The 16732-nt window shown below is 30.6% G+C and overlaps 1 protein-coding gene across 3 annotated transcripts in view; it reads left to right on the top strand.

Moving 5' to 3' along the window:
* USP15 (ubiquitin specific peptidase 15) overlaps positions 1-16732 on the top strand; it is a 132422-nt gene that overhangs the window by 60106 nt on the left and 55584 nt on the right. The window contains exon 7 of one of the 3 annotated variants that reach the window (XM_008571000.1): positions 10697-10783. The exons of 1 other annotated variant lie outside the window; for it this stretch is intronic. In XM_008571000.1, the coding sequence (XP_008569222.1) occupies positions 10697-10783 (87 nt within the window). Of the gene's footprint in view, positions 1-5676; positions 6364-10696; positions 10784-16732 lie in introns of those variants that run through there. One more of the 3 variants, XM_008571002.1, reaches the window with a different exon arrangement.

Genomic DNA, 16732 nt, shown 5'->3' with positions numbered 1-16732 from the left:
ATTTTGTTTAAAACATTTAGTTCTGTAGTTACAAAAAATAAAATACAAAGGCACTTCAAAAAGTTCATGGAAAAATGGAATTAAACGATGTTAATCTTACCATAAGCTTTTGAAGACCCTTCCTATATATATGCTTGTAATTAGCACCTAAAACAACCCAAAGTCTATTTAAGAAATCTAAGAACTACCTAAAAAATACTCATTCAAAACCTTTCTATCTGTGTTTTTATGCTAGATATCAACATATATAATTTGAAATTTTCATCTCTATTTCTGTTATATTTTTAAAATACTCAAGTGCTAGTTAGTTTTCTCAGAACTTGCATTTTTTTTTTAATTTAATTTAATTTTGTCAATATACCATGTGGTTGATTATTGTGGCCCATTACCGAAACCTCCCTCCCTTTCCCCCCTCCCTCCCAACAACCTCCTTTCTGTTCACTTGTCATATCAACTTCAAGGAATTGTAATTGTTGTGTCTTCTTCCTTCCCCACCCCCAGGTTATTTGTGTATTTATTTATTTATTTTTAGCTCCCACAAATAAGTGAGAACATGTGAGAACTTGCATTTCTAATCTAGTTTTTAAGTAATCTGATTTTTTACAACCTCTCAAAAACATGAGCTTTTCTAATGATAACTTAGAAAAAGTTTGCCCCCCTTCTGAATTTTTTTTTTATTCTGTTAAATTTGACCATTTATTTTCTATGGATGCTAGCATTGGGTGGATAGTCTAAGTATCTATTAAAGATGTGTGTGGCTAGTTAAATCTTGTATTTCTAATAAGTGATTTTTAAGTAGAATAACTGTAAAAGCCTGGGGGTTCCTAAAGAGAGGAGAAACCCTACATCAATAGGTCAACACTTACTTTACCAGAAAATTTAATATCAACACCTTATTCTTTAGCCATGGCCTCTGAGGTATGGCTTTGTTAAATTGTGACTAAGTTAGACTATTAATTTTTTTCTGTGTGGCTTCATTTAGGTGTAATTATTTCAAAGAATGCCTTTGAAATTATTAACATCATACAAAGAAAAAAATCTAAATTTTGCTGTTTTTCTGAAATAAGTAAAAATTCTGTCTTAGGAGGATATCATTAGAATTAGACTTCATTCATTTTCATCAGTTACTCATAAAACATTGACAAAAGACATGTGATTAGTATTTGGTGAAGAAAATGTAGGGGTCATCAATGATTTTGAAGGGGTAGTTTTTCTGGACTAGAAAACATCCAGAGAAGAATTTACCATCAACCAGATAAGGCATGAGTGGCTGAAAAAAGTCAAATGGAAAACCACGCTAATACTTATTGCTCATACATTGTCCCTTTGCCATTTGTGGTGTTCTTATTAACAGAAGTCCAAATTGATGACTGAAACACTAAGTATAAACTTAATCTAGTGCTATAATAGTATTTTACAGCACTCTGTCCCTGAGTACTCTCCTTGGAGAGAGGAAGCACTTTATAAATAAACCCATTGCATACTACTTGTTTGTTTAGGACAAATAATAAGCATCTAGGTGACTCTGCAATGTTCTGTTTTTTTTCTAGAGGGTTTTTTTTTTTTTTACACCATCTATATTGATATTGTACACACACTTGTTTGTTTTTTAGAAATTTCATTTGTTACTATGTTTATTTTAAAAATTTTTTTAAATTATTCCTTTTTCGCCAAATCTTAATACATTTAAAGACTGATATCATAGAAAATATGTTCTCTGACCACAGTAACAGAAAGAAATCTAGAAAATTCACAAATATGTGGTCATTAAGCAACACTCTTCTAAGTAAACTATGGTTAAAAAGAAATACCACAGGGAATTAGAGAGTACTGTGAGGTAAGTCAAAGAGCAACATATTAAAATTTTTCGGAAGCAGGGCTCATGCAGTGCTCAGAGGAAAATTTATACTTGTAAACACCTGTATTAAAATGCTACATTCTTTTCTGAGATATTAATCTTTTTGTAAATTTCCTCCTTCGATCTTAGATTTTTCTTCTTGTTTCATTGTGTTGTCTGAGTCTTCTCCTATCTCAGTGAATTTCCTTAAGATTGCTGCTCAGAATTCCTTTTCATTCATTTCAGGGATTTTCTGCTCTGTGGGGTCTGGTAGTTGAGAATCACTGTATTCTTTTGGTGGTATCATATTTTCTTGGGTTTTCATATTTCTACGTGATGTCTGGTCATCTGGTGGAGCAGTTGTTTTTTCTTTTATTCTAGAGTAGGCTTTGAGGAGAGAGACGTTTCCTTTTTAATCTCCGCTGGTGACTCTCCTTGTGTCAATGTCGCTGGGTGTCTGGTGGGCTGCCTGCGTGGTAGTTATGGCTACTGCTGTGGCATCCACTGTTTTTGCAGCAGCCATGGCCATGCAGTGTCCGTGGTGGGCCACCCTCGTGGAAGTGGTGTTTTTGTTGTGCTCCTGGAGATGCTGCCCTCAGCTCCTGCTTTAGGACCCTGGGCATGCTCTTTCTTGCCTGCATCTGGGCCCACTCACACTTCTTTAGAACTTTTTAGAGAGTAATTAAACATATTTTGCATATATAACTACAAAGCTAAATGGATTTGGAAATGGTGTATAAACCTATTTGGTTAAAAATCACTTAAATATGTATTAGGAAGCACCACAAATAGTGTTGATTTTATTTTAATAATTAATAAGCTATACTGACACTTGTTAAATATTTGTAAGCATGATAATCTCTGCTTATTTGAAATAGTAGATTTGGTTATGAATAGTTTTGTTTTGTACTGTAAGTGGTATCGTATCATAGATCACAGAAAATAAACTCTTAAAGTTCCTATGAAAGTTTACTAATTTGTTACCAATTTTAATCTTGTTCAACTACTATAAGTAGGAGGCTGAGTGTTTTTGGCTTATGGGAGTTGAGAGGATGACTCAAGAACCATTATTTCATTCCTTGTCATTTATTCATATTCATATATTTTAAATTAATTGTATCAGTCTTCTGTTTGAAATGCAACCTTTGAGCCATAAATGTAGGGGCATTATCCAAAATCTGCAATTCATTGTTATTTTTAAAGACATTTTGAATCTTTTAAATTTTTCTTTGTCACTTTATCCCATTTTATCTTGTTATTGCTCTCATTAACAAACAGACATGGAATGGCTTTTTCTGACACTAAAGTTTGAGGTAATGGAATAGCCAAACAAAAGTGCCTAGGATGCAATTAAAGATAGGGAACCAAAGCTTGGGACGTAATAAGAACTAAAGGTATGGAGTCATATTCCTACAAGTAGGAAATAAAAGTATGTATGAATTATCTAATCAAAAATGTAGAGAATAATAGACTAAACCTTAAAGGTGTCCCAAAGTAGTGTTAGAGGGAAAAAGGATCCAATAGAAAAAATAATCATGAAGGTTCAGGAAAATGTGGATCCCGTTTTGTTAGAGGCCAAGAGAAAAGAGCTTCTGTAAGACAGGGAAGGTCAGCGATGCTAAATGTTGCAAAGTTGGGAGAGATAGACAACAGAGAGGGTTAATGTACTTGACAATTAGAGACCATTGTTTAAAGAGATAGAGGTTGTAAATGCTCTAGTCAGAAAATGGAACAGCTGGTAATAGAGTACTCATCATGAAGTGTACTAAAAGAAGAAAGATAAAGTGGGACTTGGTTGGAGAAGCAGGATTCCTGGAGAGGGAGAGTAACTACATTATAAACCTGTTTGTTATTTTAATATATATGCCCTTTCTATGAGTTTGTCACCTAAAGACAAAGGCCTCATAATAATATTATACGAGCTTCATTCCTGTGTACTATTATTTACCAATAAACTGGGTTTATTTTCCTTGTTATTTTAGTTGTTTAATCTCCAAATCCTTTTTGTAAATGCTTAGGCATATACAGAAATACACTACCCCATAATTCTGTACTCAGAGGTTACTCATTTTAATGTTCATTAAGATCTTAAATGTGTATGCATATTTTCCTTTGGATTGATATAAATGCAGATGGGTTAAACAAATCTTTTCTATATCTAAAACTTATACTTACTTTCTGTTGTGGGAAGGTAATGTATAACCTAATACCTTGTCTGTAAGTTTTATCAAACAGAGCATGGAAACAGTCAAGACTAACCAGTGTTAGATTCAGTATTTAAAAGCCATGTCTAAATTTAATTGATGTTAGAAAATTTAGAGAGTATATTGCATGTTTAAATGAATGTAATTTAAGTATAGAGTTCTATAAATGCTAGATATTCACAGGTATTCACAAGTAACTATTAGATACTTTCTCTCTCCCCTTATTTGTTCCAAAAAGGATTTGAGCAATTCATAGTAACATATAAATCAAGGTTAACTATATAAATAGATATAGAAATCAGGGCAAATGGAAAATAAATGTAGTCATAGTAAGATGAAATCAGGGTTGAACCTAACTAATAGGACCAGTAAGGGCCTTTGTAGTTATTAAAGTTGATCTGCAAATGTGTGGACTTTTTTTGTATTCTGATTCAAACTAACCAACAAGGAGGAAAAAGATACATTTGAAACAGTTCGGAAAAAAACTGAATATGAACTGGGTATTAGATTGGGACTGATAATGGTATGTGGTGATTAAAACAAAAAATATCACTTATCTGTCAAAGATGCATAATATAGTAGTTACAGGTGAAATTATGGGTGTCTGGAATTTGCTTTAAACTAGTCCAGCAAAAACAGGGAGGAGGGAAGGCTAAGGGGATAATAGATAAAGTAAGAATGGTAGAGTGTTGATTTTTGAAGCTGAGTGACTGATACTGGGTACTTGATGGTTTGTGTATGTTTCGAATTTTCTATAACAAAGTTTAAAATAAAAATGGGTTGCAAGTTTGGTGCTGAGATTCATGACAGCTGAAGAAAAGTGACTAATTTCATTTTTAAAAGCTGGAATGTTTTATTGTATAAATACTATACTGTATATAAAATTAAATGGTCAAAATAAGAAAAACGAAGCAATTTATATATAGATTCCCTTAAACTTTTTCTTCTGTGTATCTTTAAGTACTTAACACCCTGCCTGGCATACAGGAGAAACACAACAATAATGCTCATTGAACTGAACTAATCTGTACCTCACAACTGTAGAAGTGTTTAATTTTTTGAGAGAATTAAAATTTTCTTTTTCTCTAAGAACTTGTCTTAGGATGATTGTTAGAAATGGAGAATTTAAGGTTGGTCTTGTTTTTGTTAATAATATAATTTTTGTTTTATAGTATTAGATTTTATAATGTTAGGTTTGAAAATAACTAAAAATATTTAAATAATTGTTTTGCTGTGTCAGCATTCAGGTTTGACTATATCTTGGTTGCTCAACGTGGTGTTAGATTTTCATGTATGTTAACTATTCAGTTAACTTACCAAGAGCAAGCCGTGTTTTTCTGTTGACATAAGGTCACCTTAGCCTTGAATTGCATGCTTTTAGTTGAAACATATTGGGCATAGGGGAATTCAGATACTACAAACATTTAATTGTCAGGGGTAAGGTTTAATTTTCTCTCTTTATAAAACTATTTCAGCTAAATTGATGTGTTTTTTCTGTCTTGTTTATAAGAGATACATCACTGCCTTGTATTACACCTAGCCCAAACTGGCCAAAATTAGTTTAATATTAGGTAAGTGGCTTGATATCCAGTTCTATGTATAATATTCTAAGCATTTCTTCTGTCCTCTCTCTAGAAAGCCACGAGAGCAGAGTTGCTAATGAACAGTGTAATTTCCACATTACATCTCAGAAAGAGAACTTAAAGGGCTCTGGTTATCATCTACCGACCGTCTAGTCAACCTGACTCCACAAATGTTAGCTAGATTGGGCTATGTGTAATCTAGGTCAGAAATTGGAATCAGAATAAATAAATGAACTGCTATTATTCATCAGTAATATGTGTAAAAGCATTTTAAAAAATGTTCATACTTCATCCATCTTTCTCTCTCTGACCTTGCTATTTAAGGACAATCTCTCTACCTATAGTATTTATCTCAATGCTTCCTTGACCTTGCTGTCTTTTACATATAAATGCCTAGCATACTGCCACACATGTAGTAGACACCAGTTCATTTTTTGTTTCTTTTCCAGTGTCATCTTCCCCTTCAGCCTATGAACATAAACAAATATATCCCATATTTAAAAACAAAAAACGTAAACTTCCTCCAAACACCATTCTTTAGCTTTTCTTTCTTTGACATCCAACTTCTTTAAAAAGGCTATACTTACTGTTCCTTACCACCATTTAGGGTTTAACAGTCTTTGTCTTTTCTTTTTCTTTTTTTTTTTAACCTAGTTTATTTAACCTCTTAATATTTCTTTTTGGTAACTATCTCTTAAAAGAAATTCTCTGAATTTGAATCCATAATACTACCTTTTTTTCTTTTTTCTTTTTTTTTTCTTTTTTTTTGTGACTGGCTGGTATGGGGATCCAAACCAATGACCTTGGGGTTATAAGGCTGTGCTCTACCTAACTGAGCTAACTGGTTAGCGGTCATCAACCACATTGTAGTTGGCCCTCCCTGGCATGGCGCAGTGCACAGTTTAACTGGCTATACACGGGACCTCTGCTTGTATGTTAAATGCATTGGTATTCTGCAGATTTCTGTCTGAAGACCTCGTCTTTCATATCATAGTAGATGCTCAGAATCAGGTGATAGATTCTTTGCTAATCCTCTCCCCTAGCTCAGAGTGATAGAAATACATATTTTATATTTCTAGCCTATAACTCTTTTAAATTCCAGATTTTTTGTAAATGTCATGTAGGACTAACCATGTCAGGTTGAACAAAATCTTTTTATCCCACCCATGCCCTCCACCTGAACTGTATCCGTCTTTCTCTCTTCCCTATTTCAGGTACTATTTCAGAGCCAACCTGTGTTTCTCCTTCGACATCCCTTCTCTCATCTAATTAGTCAGCAATTCTTGCAGATTTTACCTCCTAAACCTCAAGTTTTCAAACATTTTGATCTCAATGCCCCTTTACATTCTTAAAAATGATTAGAGACCCAGAGAATTTCTGTTTATGTGGATTATGTCTATTAATGTTTATTATATTAGAAGTTAAAACAAACTTTTAAGATATTTATTTATAAATAACAACACTAAACCAGTATATTTTGACATAAATAGCATTTTTATGAAAAATAACTATTTTCCAAAACAAAAAAATTTACTGAGCAGAGTAGCCTTGTTTTACATTTTTGCAAATTTCTTTAATATCTGACTGAATAGAAGACAGCACTTATCTTTATACGTGTTTCTGTATTTAACTTATTTTGATATACTGTTTGGGTTGAAGTATATGAAGAAAATTTAGCCCCACATGATATGTAGTTGAAAAAGGGAGGAGTATTTTCAGATAATTGATACTATATCAAAACCTGACCAGTGATGGGTTAAATCTTTATGGTTAATTGCAGTGTGGAATCTGAAACCATATTAATGAACTTTTTATACTATTACATTAAAATTTTTCATGTAACTTCATGCATTTTGGTCATTTGGAAAATATTGATTCACTGAGTTAGGAAGATCTTCCAAATGTTGACACATTTTATTATACTATATATTTTTTAAATCACATTTGTTAAAACATCACCAGTCTTATGAGAAAAGTCTTAGTATTGGAAAGCTATCAATCTCACGGTGGTAGAGTGAAGTTTTCCAAAATTATAGTTTTACTTGAAAGCTTAAATTTTATCATCGGCAACAAATACTTTCAGTTATTTTCCTTGAAGTGGCAGACTCCTTTCATTTGTTTTTGAGAAAGTGTCTGTTATATAGCCAAGTCTGAATAACCATAGGTGTTTGTTCTTTTATGTAAAATAGTGAAAAGAGTGGTATGAAAAGGGTGACTAGTTCCACTTGCAATTCAAATAATTACACAAGTTTTTCCCCATGACAGCCATGGTTCTTCAGTATGTAGCAGATGTGCTTTATGCAGAGTTCCCAGTTTGTCAGACAATATTAAAAAGAAGTGAAATTAATGGTCAAGAATAAAATCAATAATTTATATATTTTTAATGTGGATATTCTTAATTGAAACTTTGTTATCTACTCTGGATGGTGAAGAATACAACAATGCTAGTTTAGTTTAGTGCTACTGCTTTGATTCATGCTAAGGTGCCAGAAGCATTACCCACCGTTACTGCGCTATCAGTGCAAATGTCCACCCTATGAAAGAGTTCAAATAACATTTATATAACACCTTGATATTACTATGAAAATAGTTTTGACCTCACAGACAGACACCTTGAAGGGTTCTTGGAGAACCCTAGGGTCCATGGACTATACTTTGAGAACAGCTTCCTAAACATCTAAGACATGTTGCTCATGCCCACTCCACTTTCTTAACTCCATCCCTTATTAATTCTCACCTGTGTTATTGTTATAGTCCTCTAACTGATCCCACAGTGTTCAGCCTCTTTCTCTTCTTCAAGTTATCTTTCTAGGATACAAATCTGATTTTGTTGATACTATATTAAAGTCTTTTAACATGCCCTAGCACAATTGGATAAAATCCAAATTCCGTCATAGAACATAAAATCCCTTTATTATCATGCCCACCTTACTAACTTCTGTTCCTATCACTGCATACTTCCTACTTTTTCAGCCAAACTGAATTTACTGGTAATTCCCTAAACATATTGTGCTTTCTACATTCCCATACATTTGCATATGCTATTCTTTCTACCTGGAATACTGTCACTTCTAGTTCCCACCTATACCTCTAACTGTATGTCTTTTAAAATCACCTCATGTCACTGCCCACAAAATTTTATATTAAAATTTGTCATAAAACTTATATTGTTATGTAGTTATTTTGCTTATGTGTTATTTTTCCCTATTAGATAGTGAGCTGTTTGAGGTGTGGAACTGTGTCTGTCTTTGTATTCCCAGTATGTACCAAGGGCGAGGCATATAGTAATTATTTAATAAATGACTTGAGTGTTTGATTGAATTCCATACAAACTACTATGAAAATACAAGTTAATTCCATGATATTTCAATCTCTTCTTCCTTTTTAGGTGGAGTTGCTAATGAATAGTTAAAAAAAGGCCACAGATGGGCAAAAAAAGAAAAAAAAATGTGTGTGTGTGTGTTTTATATACATATATATACACACATATAAGGGCATGGAAAGATTCATATTATATTTCTGTTCTGTTTTTCCACAAACTTTTTTTAGTACCCTCATATATATGTGCCTTAGCCACTTTTTTGGATGAAGTAATGAATATTTCCATAATTTTTATAATAAGTAAGATTAAAGGTAACATTTTGGTTTTAAGTTATAATGAATCACATTTTAAAAAATTAACCTCTTTAATTCATTATAACTCAGTCTCTAATCAATTTAATTCAGAGTCAAAAATGCCAGGATATTTCTGTCTTTCTTTTGATATTTTAAAATGAGTTCCTGAGTATATTAGGATTATTAAAGTTACTTTTTAAATGCAGTCTCTGCATTATTTTATATTAAAACTTGGTGGATTATATTTTGTGTTTTGAGCATAGTACAGAAAATGAAATCTTGTTAAAGGGACTTTTGTCTGAAAGGCACCTAAATAGAATTCCTACTTAATGTAATCTTTATATACAGCATTCATCTTCAAAAAGAATCTCCTCAAAAGGATGAAAGATTTTACTAAGATTTCATAATGTGTAAAACTCAAAAGTTTAATTCAATTTTTTTATATTTAAGAAATTTTATTACCCACCATTTGTTCTGTTTAATGCATTGTTAATATATATATTTAGCTAAATCCAAATTATCTAAAAGCAGATTTTTGTCAATTATACTTTCCTTCCCTTTAATCATTTCATTGTTCATTAGCACCTGAGTAGAAGAAATAAAGTAATTTTTAAAAACTAGTCACTTCAGGCCTCACTAATTTAGACTTTACAGTGACTGAGTTGCTGGACTACAACTTACCTTTTAATAGCCAAGATGTAGACTAATCAATTTACATGTTGCATAGTAAATTTAAATTACTTACAAAATTATAAGAGAAATTAAATCTTTCAGAGACCTTTAAGAACTTTAATCACTTCTTTATAATAGATTTGTTGATTGTAATCATGCCTCTAAAACATATTTGTTGATTAAATGTCAGTACTAATTGGGATTTCTCCAAAAAGATTCTGAATTAGTGAGATGTATATTACATAGACAGATTTATCTCTTTTCATTTTTTCCAGAGAGAACTTTGGCCTAATACTACTTTTGGGAATTATGTTTGGAATTCTCTTATGTTATTCTCTCCTTATTTCCTTAAATTTTTAAATATTGGTAATATTCTCTGATCTCTGTGTAAGTGTTGTGTATAGTTAGAATGCCAGGGTGCCTACTGAGAAATAGAGTGCAATGTTTTAATTTGTTGATTTTTGGAAATTGATTGTAAAATTTTAGTAATGGTTACTTGAACTCAGAAATGGGTATATGGGTTCGTAGGTTTATGGGAATAATAGCAAGTTGCATATTTGATAAATTTTATTTTAAAATAGTTCCCTTTTGTATCATTATATTTTATAAAGAAAAATACATTGGAAACTGAAAATCAAAGGATATATAATGATTTTGCTCATAAATCTGTTTTCCAGCATTCATTTAATACAAACATTGTCATCTGTTAGTTCTTTTCTTTATTTCATGATTAATTTCAAAATTTTTCATTTTTTATCTAATTTAACATTTTCATATTTTTAAAGGTCCCCAGGTGCATCCAATTTTTCAGCTTTACCAAAGATCTCTCCTTCAGCTCTATCAAATAATTATAACAACATCAACAACAGAAAGTAAGCACTGAATCTTAAAAAGTCTTTGTTTAATTGATCGCCCTATTGTGGTTGCAAAAAATCTCTTGTATCTAAAATTTAGGATAAAAGTCTTAATGCATTAAAATCGGTTTTCTTTTAAATTACTAGACAGTTTTTCCATGAATAACTTCATAAGAAAGAAAGCACAGTTATAAAACTTCTTGACTTAATATACTGTAACACTAAAAGAAGTAAACCACTTTCAGAATTTTACATTCTAAACACTAATTATTAATATATATATAGAAATTTTTAGAACTCAATTTGTAGGAAGAATATAAACTTCAGATGTCATTTTAGAACTAGATATGTAACCACCTATAATAAAGTATTTTTTTTTTAATGTGTATCAGCGATTCTAACTGGAAAGCATACACGGATTTTTATGTTTATGAAAAGGTAATCAATTTTCTTAAGTTTAGAGAAACAATTCTCTTGCCCTGTAATAAATAAAATTCAGAATCTTAGAATTTATAGAAGTTATGTAAAAGTGTGTGCCATATTGCTGTAAGAAAGAGGTTTTGAAACTCACTTGGCCTTCACTATAACATCTTACTATGGATGTACTACCTTGAAAATTGACATGTTTATTGTACTGAAAAAGGTAAAAAGAAAGCCTTTGTTACTTGTAATTAGCCCAATCAAATTATGGGAAGAACTTTGATCCAGAGATGATTATCCTTTTATTTCTTGAATATGTAATTGTGGTTTATGTAGTAGGTTAACAGTTTGAATAGTTAAATATTTGCATTAACTGTCCAGTTCATAAATGGCATCTGATTATCCCAATGAATAAATTAAAAAGACTAAAGCTATTGTGAAATAATCTTTAAAATAATACCAATAATTGAATTTGTAAGCTTAATTAGTTTTCCCTTAAAAGTCATATTTTGGGGAGGAACTCGACAAAATGATTCTAATATACATCTGGATTATAAATAGATGACAGTAGCTAAAATAATTTTAGAGAAAAAATATAATGAGGAAGTATTAGTCCTATTAAATATCACAATCTATTACAAAGATACAAAAATTTAGACAGTATAATACTGACCTAGGAATACACCTATAGATCAATGGAATCAGTCAGACAACCCAGAGACAGACCTTTTTATATAAAAGGATTTTATGTGATCAGAAAACATTCTAGACTGTTGGTGAAAGGGTAGATTATTCAGGGAATAACTGTTGAGAAATTTGGATCACCCTTGAAAATTTCTCTTTAGAACTTTAAATCGAAAGTAATTGTCAGGCATATTAAAAAAGGCAAATAAATGGGGAAAAAACATACTTGCTACAAGTAATAAAGGATGTTCTTAACGTATTAAGCTCATAACTTGGTGAGAAATTTTCTAAGACAACTAGAAAAATGGGCAAATGACACAACTGAACAATAAAAAATAAAGGAATTAAGTAAAGGATAAACATTTTAAGTGTTCAAATTCACCAGTAATTAGATATGTAAATTAAAATCATAAAAAACTCCACTCACTTCCCCCTATCTCAGTCACACTGGGCAAAATTAAATGATATCTGTTCTTATAAAAGGATTCTCTTTAAGTAGTCAGAGTATAAGTACAAAAACAAGTTTGCCAGTATGAATCAAGAAGATTTAAAATATTCACACTCTTATTTTAGTAATTCATAACGAAATGTGCACTATGTGTAATAACATTACATTGTAGTGTAATAGTGAAATATCAAAGATACTATGAAAATCCAGAATTACAGTATAGTGTGTTCTCTTCTATTTAAAAATGTATATCCCCAGGCAAAAAGTGAAAAGAAATATCTCCCTCTAATGTGGTTTTTATTTTATAAGATTATCTTTTAATTAAATTTATCAAAAGTAATTTTTTTGTAGAAGATAAAATATTACCTGTGTTTCTACCAGTTGCAGGTGGCTCCCATGTTTACTATAAAAAAAAATTCATTTACAGGTATAACATATATTTAAAGACATTCTTTGGAGAGATTTTTAACATTATATATAGACTGTATTTTGACCAGAGTCACCAGTTAATATATGTGGTCTGGTGTATTTGTTTTTGTCTTTTATTTCCCTTCTCATAGTAAAAACATGCCAGTTAGATTTAATCTTAAAACCTCTGAATGCAGAAACTGTTGAGAGGAATTGAAGTCTTTTTTTTTTTAATTTTAGAAGATGTTTAATAATTCTACTATGACTAGATTATATTTTTAGCTATTTATATTTGTCTAATTTAGACACTAAAATAGTTCTTTTACGTTAGCAGCAAATAGCTATTGAGGTAGCACCCTGCCATGATCATTTCGAGCATAAAAATAAATTTTATGTATGTATTACCTTTCTTAGTAAAGAACAGAGCTTAAACATTCATAAAATAGAAAGGTTTTTTTGTTTGTTTTTACCTTTAAAAAACTTGAATTAATAGTATATTTATTTAAACAATTATTTTACATAAAGTTTATTTTATGAATTTCTATTCCTGGAATTATGTAGGAGCTTAAGACTTCAGATGGAAATAGCAAAGTATCTTTCATTAAAAGTATGTAAAATAGGCAGTGACTTTTCTAGATTAATTACATTTTTGAAACTTCATGTATGTGTAAATATTCTACAATTATAATCTATATATTAAGATCAGTAGTTATGATACACAAGTTTATATGAATTGTTTTTACAAATTCAAGACTTGAACAATTCTACACTGATATATTACTGAGATATAAAATTTTTATTTCCAGAAATAAGAATGTTGTTATAAAGGTAATAAAGTGTACTTGAAATCATTTGAATTAAGTTTAATAAAGTTTTTAATTAAAAACTAATATTATGAAGAATTTGCTGGAATATACTTTCTTTACCCTACGTCGCAGTTTTACCTATTAGTCCATAGAGTATTTGTTTTTGCTTCAATTATAATTTAAGAACATTTTTAGTATCTGCCAAATTCTTTCTCTTGTCATAGTTAGCCCTGCTATATTTATATGTTACTATATTTATTTTATATTACTATGTTTATATATTACTAACACTGCCTTTAAAAAATATTTTTAATGTATTTATTGTCTCAACTTTGGCATTCCACATCAGAGCACACTTCTATTTTCCTGTTAATTCTTTTAAATCTCTTCTATTTGAAATGGATATGATTCTCTGTATGAGATTATGCTGTGACCAGGAAGTGTGGATTTTGGAGACCACCAGAGCTAGCTAGCCATCTGGCTCTTGATTAATTACTTGGCTGAAAGCATCATTTCATTAACAGCAAAGTGAGCATAATTATATTTATGAGGATTAAATTATATATTTATGATGTCTATAATGTCAGATGTCAGTGCTCATTGCAAAGTCAATCTGAAATTTTTATAGAAAGATAAGGTTCATTTTTACCATAAAAGATGTATTTTTAATATATCTTCCTTAAAGAGCATAGATTTGTAAGAATTAACCTAGTATAGTTTTAAAATTCCCATGAATATTATTGTAAATTTATTTATTTTTGGAAAGCAGCATAGCCTTAAAAGATGACAACTAGCTTAAAGATCTTTAGGAAGAAATTAGCAGTAGTCATGAAAGATCATAGGCTATCTTTAGGGCCTAGGTTTCCATGTACTTTGTTGAAGTGTATAAACAACTGTTGATTTGGGCATTTTCCATGACAAGCTTTAATACCTGATTTAGAATGAATGTAACATGGATTATATAGATGACCAAGCAAGATAATATTAAGTATTTTAAGATCTATTGGTTTTCATTATCGTCTTTGGGCAAGGTTTATATTTACCCTGTCATTTAAACTAAAAAGTAGATACCCATTCAGGATTCAGATTTTTAAAAACAAAACCAAAAAACTGTTTTACAAGTAAGTTTTTTCTTCATTTCTCAGTAAATAGAAATTTCTGTTCCATCAAAATTTCATCAGGTTGCCACAAAGAAGAGTAGAGTTTCCAGCATCCATTTGTGTTAAAAATGGGGAGACACAGATATTTGAATATAAACTTAAAGAATGAACATGTAAATATGATTTTTGTCTTTTCATTTGTGGATGTGTGCAGACATGAGCATGCATTTTGGCATACTTTCTCTTTGGTTTCTGGCTACTTAAATTTTACTATAGTTTTACAGCCAGAATGTATGTCTGTTTTCTACTCTGTAATGTATAGAATGTGTAGAAAATGCAGGCCTTCTATTTTTTAATATACTGAAGACCTTGATTTTTCACACTACTTGTAGTAATAAAAGAAAAACGTGATTTTTTTTTCATATTTCAGTTTTATGTTGTGTATACCCAAAATTAGATTCAATAACCCAGTCATGAGTGAACATACATGTTGAGTTGCTAATAGGTGTTTTGCACTTCATTAGTCATCAGGAATATAAAATAAAATATAAATCATAAGGCTAGTGATCTCAAAAAAAAAAAAGGTGCTTGAATTCTGTCTTTTGCTTTATTTTTTGTTTGTTTAAAACAAGTAAATAGCTACAAGTCTGGTAATTCTGAATTTGAATTCATCAAGGTTACATTTCTTTGGGCCCTGCTACTTTTGTTTAATTTCAAGGTGGATGGTTTTTTGACTGTCCAGGAGTTGATCTTTTTTGTTTGTGGGAAAGGTAGTGTTTTTTTAAACATGCAAAAATATTAATGGGCTAGCATTGTGTATGTAATTTTAGGTTGGTGTGGTTTTATGTGTTTTACCTGTTTTGTGTGTGCGTTTGTGTGTGTATTTTACTAAAAGCTTTGTTTAAAAAGGCAGTAGTATAGGTAGTATAGTTCACTTAAACTGTTAAAATAATAAAGTGAGAGCATAGTATATAGAATAATAAAGTGAAGTATTTGAAATTATAAGAAAAAACTACTTTAAAAAAATAATACCAGGAATAAATCGAAGCCAGTTGAGATTGTCAGGGTTGCTGATTCATCCTGTTTATTTGTAAAGCTATGTTCTTTTATTTACATCATCGTTCGCTTTTAGCAAATGACATTCTCATTCAAGTTTGTTCTAATGAATAAAAAAAAAGATGATTGAAAGTATGCTTTTGAATTATATCCAAAGTAGTCATCAAATATTTTATGTAACATTGAAAATCAATTACGAATCCATTCTTTTCTATAAAATTATTTTTTATTATATGTAAAAATAAAAGGGATCATTTAACTTATTTATTGACTTCTTGGTTCTTTCTTAAATTACCCTGATTCTCTAAATTTTAGAAGATTATAGGGTTTTCACATTCCTCAATTAGGTGACATGATTGATTACCATACTGTAGAAGATTAAATATTACTTCATGCAAAAATATAATTCTAAGGGCCGGCCCGGTGGCGCACTGCTACAGTGCGCCGCTTGGGAAGCGCAGCGGCGCTCCCGACAAGGGTTCGGATCCCACATACAGACTGGCCGCTCACTGGCTGGGCAAGGTGCGGGGGCAAACACCGAGGGTTGCGATCCGTGGCCGGTCCCGGTCCGGTGCGGGCGCGACACTGAGGGTTGCGATCCGTTGCCGGTCACGAAAAAAGACAAAAAGGAAAAAAATATATATATATATAATTCTAAACAGAAAACTTAGGCTAAGAAAAAAATATATGTATAATTATATATAAGTATAAAAAATATATTTGGTTTTTATAAAAATTAATGTTTATTATACTATTATATATTATATGCTGTATAATATATAACATATACTATTATATAGTATATATGATATACTATTATATAATATATATGATATACTATTATATAATATATATGATATATAATAGTATACTTAATATTAATTTTTATAAAAACCAAATATATTTTTTATACTTACATATAATTATACATATAATATATTATCCAGAGGTTATATTTACCTAGTTAAACTGCATTATTCTAAGAAACTCGACGAAAGAAAAGAAAAATAATAATGAGATGTGCTTGCATGGAATCATTATTGCA

This window comes from Galeopterus variegatus, unplaced genomic scaffold (assembly GCF_000696425.1).
Source record: "Galeopterus variegatus unplaced genomic scaffold, G_variegatus-3.0.2 Scaffold653, whole genome shotgun sequence".
NCBI classification, from domain to species: domain Eukaryota; kingdom Metazoa; phylum Chordata; class Mammalia; order Dermoptera; family Cynocephalidae; genus Galeopterus; species Galeopterus variegatus.
The sequence above is the reverse complement of the archived record's forward strand: the minus strand, read 5'-3'. Positions and strand labels throughout refer to the sequence as shown.